This window comes from Lolium perenne, chromosome 1 (assembly GCF_019359855.2).
Source record: "Lolium perenne isolate Kyuss_39 chromosome 1, Kyuss_2.0, whole genome shotgun sequence".
NCBI lineage: Eukaryota > Viridiplantae > Streptophyta > Magnoliopsida > Poales > Poaceae > Lolium > Lolium perenne.
In genome coordinates this window covers 79,948,832-79,955,528 of record NC_067244.2, presented here as the reverse complement: position 1 = coordinate 79,955,528, position 6,697 = coordinate 79,948,832, and the positions used below count along the sequence as shown (strand labels likewise).

General features: G+C 42.8%; 1 protein-coding gene across 2 annotated transcripts; it reads right to left on the bottom strand.

The window, feature by feature from the left end:
• Positions 1–1,752: 1,752 nt before the first annotated feature.
• LOC127294357 (uncharacterized) lies at positions 1,753–6,233 on the bottom strand. Of its 2 annotated transcripts, none has more exons than XM_051324160.2 (6): positions 5,961–6,233; positions 5,640–5,879; positions 5,036–5,374; positions 3,418–3,544; positions 3,169–3,294; positions 1,753–2,323 (listed from the first exon to the last, which is right to left on the bottom strand). In XM_051324160.2, exons 1-6 carry the CDS (start codon positions 6,028–6,030, stop codon positions 1,942–1,944), a joined length of 1,284 nt encoding a protein of 427 aa, XP_051180120.1. In that variant the 5' UTR covers positions 6,031–6,233; the 3' UTR covers positions 1,753–1,941. The 2 variants fall into 2 exon arrangements, with proteins under 2 accessions (XP_051180120.1, XP_051180128.1); XM_051324168.2 differs by having other exon boundaries at positions 5,640–5,876; positions 5,961–6,232.
• Positions 6,234–6,697: the final 464 nt, after the last annotated feature.

Here is a 6,697-nt window from a genome sequence, read left to right as displayed (position 1 = left end):
TCATAACTATCGACATCGCTTGAGCCATCGCTTATATATGAGTCCGCAGATGACTCAAACGACATGTCGTTGAAGATCTTGGCGAGTTTCTCTCTTGCTCTGGTGCTGACGTAGCGTGTCGACGAAGTTTCTTCTTCTCCTGACTCGGTTGACGATGTATAGCTTGAAAAATCGGAGTCGACCGCCGACGATCCCGATGAAATCGGAATCTCGACACGATACGATCCCTCCTTCTCGACGCGAAAGTGAAACCTTCCGAACGTCATCTCCATGGGCTCCGCCAGATACGCATATGCATCCAAACGGGAGGGTGGGTGAGGAACAAAATCGACAAGACCAGCAGCGATCTGTTTACCTCGATCCATTGTGTTGCTTGCGGTTGACGATGTCGAAGATCTTGAACGTGCCATCGAGATCAGATCCTTACGCCTCTAGTTCCCACAGATGGCGCCAATTGACAAGGTATCAACTTGTCAATGCCTATGGATTGTAGGCTAGGGTTTAGTTGGAAGTAGAGGGCAAGTAGATCTCGAAGGTTTCAGCCGAAAAGTACTCGACGATTATGAGAACTAGGGTTTGCAACAATGATTCGATGATCTCTTCGTCCCTCGACTCCCCCTTTATATAGGAGGTGGAGCCGAGGGTTTCGTTTTGTACAAGTTACAGAGTCCGGGACGGTCTCTAACCCATCCCGCCAGATTACAAATAACACTTCCTATTACAACTCTAACTTTCCTTAATACATCTTGGGCTCCCGAATCTTCTTATTCTTCGGGTATTGGGCCTTCAGTAAACCCCGGGTACTATCTTCGGCAGGCCCATTTGGGATGCCTATGTCACCAGGACCGCGGCCTCGACCGCCTCGCCGGCCACCAGGACCGTCCATCCTACATGTTTACATGTTTGAACCATATTATGACCCATTCCACTAACAAATATGAGTTATTCCATCACAAATACTAGGCATATGTAACACATTTGAATGCATTTCCTAGGTAAATATTACACATTTCAACACATACATACATAGGGTTTCAACACATACATGTGAAATTTCATATCTAGGTTTCAACAAATCTATGGTTCAAACACATGCATACATGAGGCTACCATCTTCAACACAAACACTACAATATAGAGTGCACAAAAAAATTGCATGTCTAGGGTTCATGTCCAAATCTAGCAAGATCTATGAAATTAGTGGATGAATGGAGAAGATTCGAAGGGGATTACCTTGAGAAATGGATGGGGAACGATCTCCACGGACAGATCTGGTGATTTGGTGGTTGATTTGGTGGGGGGGAAGGGGGGGGAGAGAGAACCGGCCGCCTCCATTGAGAGAAGAAGAACCGAGGGAGGAGAAAGAAGATGGGTCGGGCTGGGCGGGCTGGCGCGGCCAAACTTAAGTGGATGCGTGGCGCCCTTGCCGCGGGCGCCACACTTTCAAAGTGTGGCGCCGATGTGAGCAGCGCCACACATGCTGCCACGTCGGATCAGCTCACCAGCTCAGCGTCGACGGGCCACGTCGGATGGGTTTGTGGCGCCGGCAGCACGGGCGCCACATGGGTATGTGTGGCGCCCATGAGAGGGGCGCCACACAAAAGGGTTAGATGAGTGAAATAGTTTCGCCGGAGGATCAGTCTGTGCTTTTCTTTCACTTTTGGGTTATTTTTGTGCAAATCGCCTACCTTTTGTATCTCTTCTGAGATTTAAAACCCTTATGTATCTTGAGAGGCAATACACAGTAGCGAATAAGAAGAGAACTCATCTGACCGCAGTTTCTTTTTCATGACCGAATATGAATGATTTTACTTGCACTAATTCTGTACAAAAGTGCAAATACTGATTCTGTATAACAAGCCAGAAATCGCAGCACATCTTTACAACTACGCACCAGGTTCTATGGTGCAACATTTGCCGAAAGAATGGTATGGAATGCAGCTAGTTCCACAACCATTCGAAGCAAAAGCAGAGGCCCCAACAGAAATTTGAAGGATAGTCCCTTACAAAAACATCTCTGCTATAGCCAACGACATAGAAGCTGAAAGATCGCTTGCGGTGAGACATCGTGACGCGGGTAACAGGCACCTCCGAGATGATGTGTCTCTCGGAAATAACCCTTGCAGATGGCGGAACTAGCAGCCGGCTAGCAACAACCTCTGAGGAGAACTGGTTGAGCGGGTATGAATCAGCAAAGAAAGCAGGAGTGCATTGGTATGCCTGTATGTTGCATAGTTGCACCCCTTTGGCTCTATGAAAAACTTCTTCAGGAACCGAAGCAGCTCCAGCTGCCACACTAACTTTTCTGGCGGACAGTATCTTCCTGGAAACAGCGGAAACTATGAGTCAGATCATGAGAAAAACAAGCAGTCAAACAACTTCGCAAACTAGTCCATCTGAAAGATCAAAAGAAGCAATACAGATTAATTTTTATTTAGTTACCAAAACTATATAGGTACAGCCTGTAAAGGATGGTGCAAGTATTTAACACAGACTATAAGCTCCTGCTGACTGAGACAAACTGTACAAGGCTACTGGGTATATCTAATGACATAATCCTCCACTTGTTTGCAGATAAATAAAGATTGCGTTCAACTGAAGCTGAAGCTTCATTTCATACCAGAAAACACCAATACGTGTTGATATATAATGTAATGGTTTGCAGCATCATAAGACTAAACTGAATGGCAAACTGAACCATCAATTAAAACCTCAAGCGTTCTTAAAAACTTTTCCAACCTTTAATTTCAGGCTTACTGTTACTACTCCCTCCATTTTTATATGTAAGGCCACGATGCATTTCGAGGAAAAACTTTCTAATAATTTGACCAATAAAACATAGGTTATATGACACAAAAAGCATATATCCTTGGAAACATCTTTAAAATATGAATTCAATGGTATGCCTTTGGTGATATATAACTCATATTTTGTTGGTCAAATTATTAGTCAAAGTTCTACCTCGAGATGCATGGTGGCCTTCTATACAAAAACGGATGGAGTATTAAATGGGATTTCATAATAGATAGCATTGTAACATCATGGTAGGTTCCATTTGGACATTCACGAAAGAACACATAAATCTTTGGTTCTCTATACTTTGTCTACTCCACTATTTTCTCAATAAAAATGGATGGACCAGTTTCAGAAAAATATAAATGATAATACCATCGAACACGAGCACATCTATGTGCAAGAAGAGAACCACAGCCATCACATGTCTTGCATGTCAATATACCACGAGCTCCACATGCTATACAGGGCACCATTCCTTGACCGTTGCAGATTCCGCATCTGTGAAAAAGCAAGATGTCCCATAAATAGATGTTCATCAAGTTATGTTGTGACGATAAATGAGCTTCATTGAGGTGAATTATATACTGATGAACTGATTTAAAAAGAAGTGGCAGAACTAACACTGTATCAGATTCATTATCAGATCCATCTTGGCAAGCAACTAAACCCCTGCCTTGACATTCACAGCACTGGGTCATATGACCAGTGTTACAAGTAGGACATGGCCTTTCTCCACGACCCTTGCAATCTGTCAGAACCATTAGAATGTGGGAAATGAGAACTTAACAAAACCTGAAAGATGGTGAATAAATTACTCCCCCTATCCAAATTAGTTGACACAGGTACAGACTTTAAGGAACATTGCCTAAATCTGTGTCAATTAATCTGGATGGGAGAGAGTATGAAGTTTACATTGCTAGAATAAAAATACCGAAAGAACAAATAGGGCCATGAGCCTATGATAGAATATTGACGAGACAAAAGAACACTTGGCAAATGTATCCTAACTCCTAACAACTTCAAAAATGAACGAAGACAAGTTAAGGTTTCAGTGATAATAATAAAAAAGAAATATTAAATCATACGGAAGTTCATCCTTTTTAATTCTTCTCAAAATCCAATGAGTTCGAATTCTGGAAGTCAGCAATTTAGTCCACAACCATTGAAATCAAAAAAGACCAACGGAAGCTTATAAATGACAAAATGATCAAACAGTTTATATAGGATCTATGTTTAGTGCTGTATATCGGTCAATAAGTATTAGTTGATCCATTCATTCATGAACTGGAATACAATGTTGCTGAACATTGATAGCATAATGAAAACTACTGGTGCATCAGATGAATTTTCCATAAATAGTACAAGGTGGGATATTTATCAGTTCCTATGTCATGTCTACCCAGAATTGGATGTGCTAGTTTCTTCCTTATAGAGGTCTTTTCCCACATTGTGAACTTCCAACATGAGCTTGCTTTTAGATCTATAAGATTTTTTATTGTATTTATGTTAAATTGACACTTAACTTTTGTAATAGAAAATATAGATACTTGTGAAAGCCATGCCGGTGAGAGTGATCATCCCAATTGGGTAATGGTAGCTAGGAGCCTAAGAAGATAGCCATGATCGCTCTGCTTGATTGAGGTGAGGTTAATTAGAAAATGGAAAGAAAATTAGGCCGCTACAATTCACATTGTTTTGATATTTTGCATACAATGTGTTACTTTATATATACTACGTAGCTGGCTGCCAGATGGACTCATAAACTTGGATGCAAATAACAGTATCTCTAATTCTATCTCAAACTTGAAGTATATTATATTTATATCTCTAATAGTTAATAATTTCCACTGCCACTTTGGCACATCTGGCCAGCTGTCAGGCCCAAGACCAACAGCCCTAACATTGACCTGATATAATAGCAGAAGAAAAAAAAGGGTAACATGATGATATTTGATGGGCCTGAGATAACAGTTTGAGAATTATGATTGATGCATGCATCTGTATTTGCAATGCCTAATAGGATATTTGAACAATATATAATGCATAGACATCAGGAAACATAATATACACCATTGTTGTAGATAGGAATATGGAGTACAACTTGTTTCACTCTTAGCAAAAGGTAATTTATTGAGCAATTTTTTGAGACTGAACTTATGCTTACCTAAGTTAGGAAAACTACATAAAAAGTACTCCCGCTATGCAAAAGAACCAATACAATGACTAATGAATATCATACCTGAGCATTTTTCAGGGACATCTGAATGAGGAATCTTGACTACCACTTTCTTTTCCACAAAGAGCGGGGGAAACTCAGATCTCAAATCTAGTTCCCACACACCAAGAACAGGACCGTGGTCTCTTCCATCTATGTTCCCACCATGATAAGGTTCCTTTCGTATTATGGAATCCCTTTCCTCGATGAAAGTTTCCAAAGTTCCAACATATACAGTGCAGTCATTGGTGGATGTAATTTCCCATGTGCGAGCAGGCTGACTTCCCCAGCAGCATTGATGGCCAACATGATCAATAAGCAGATTCCGTATTTCCACCTCATCCAGTACATCCCTATCAGAAACTTTGAGTCATGCAACGGACAATTAGCCAAGTATTTGAGAAAAAAGAAGCACTGCAAAGAACATTAAGGATTGTATAAAATAGAAATAAGATGTTTTAGCTTTTTGTATTTTGTAGAATTGTAGTACAATCCTACGGTACGGACACGGCCCTTGAGGAAGGGTCGCCAAACATTGTGATGTTCGAACCTAATGGTCAGCATTACAATAACACAAAAAAAAAGTACAGTAGAAATAAGGAAGTACGGAGTAACACCGATGAATTACCATGCGTATGTGGAGGAGTGGGAGCAGGCGATGGGGACGGGGAGAGGACGTCGCCGGGTATATACAGTGGGTAGACGGCGTCGTGGTGGGGCTCCGGGGCCGGGGGATAGTAGTTAGGTGAGGAGAAGGTGGCGACGGACTCCTCGGCAGCGCAGAACTCCGGCCCGCCGCCGGCCCACCCTCCTCCGCCTCCGCGCAGCGCCGACAAGCTGCCGTGCACCGCTGCCGATGCTGCTGCTGCTGAAACGAAATTCCACTAAGAGGGATGAGATCAGAGATGAGACGAGATCAGATGGGTCGATTCGATGGCGAGTGGAGGACCTGGCGGGGAGGATGATGAGAGGAGAGGGCGCCGCTGCTCCTCGCCGTCGCGCTCCGCCTCCATGGTCATCGATGCGGAGGCGGGAGGCCGATCCTAGCCGACGAAATCGGGTTTGGTCGCGAGTGAGGTGCGGAAAGAGCGGGAGGAGAGCTTGAGATTATCGCAGCCTTCGTCGACAAGGAATCAAGTCAAGTTCTCTCAGATTCCCCCTCCGGTACTGTCTCGTCTTGTCCAGTCCTCCCTCTAAAATCAGATCAAATCGCTATCCAATGTAAGAGCATGTCTAACAAACCCTTAAAACACGTCACCCGTAAAATAACCGCCGATATACGGGGTAGAGCTCTACCCGGCCGTCTAGCAGACCCCGTAAATCAACTCTCTGTATTGAATTTTTACAGTTTTGGCTACGGGGCGGCTCCTCGCCCCTTAGAGCATCTCTAACAGAGCCCATAAAAACGCGAACCATGTATTTCAGCAGCAGCGGTGCTCTGTTCTGCGCCTGCCATTTTTCGGCCCGTAAAAGCAGGGTTTTTCATATGCAACACATAGAACAATGTATCTTAATTAATCAAATAATCATCCAAATTATTACAACACATAAATAATTATCTGAACCAAATTATTACAACAGTTCTGGGAAAATTGAACAAATGTAAAATGTCTCAACCAAATTACAACAACTTCGGGAAAATTGGACAAATGCACAAATGTCTCAACAATGATACATGTGACAAGC

Bases quoted from the DNA above. Each gene is read 5' to 3' on its own strand.
- LOC127294357 (XM_051324160.2), bottom strand. From the start codon at position 6,030: ATGACCATGGAGGCGGAGCGCGACGGCGAGGAGCAGCGGCGCCCTCTC. The intron at 5,880-5,960 runs GTCCTCCACTCG...ATTTCGTTTCAG, and splicing joins CTCATCATCCTCCCCGCCAG to CAGCAGCAGCATCGGCAGCG. The intron at 3,295-3,417 runs GTTAGTTCTGCC...GCTTTTTCACAG, and splicing joins GATAATGAATCTGATACAGT to ATGCGGAATCTGCAACGGTC.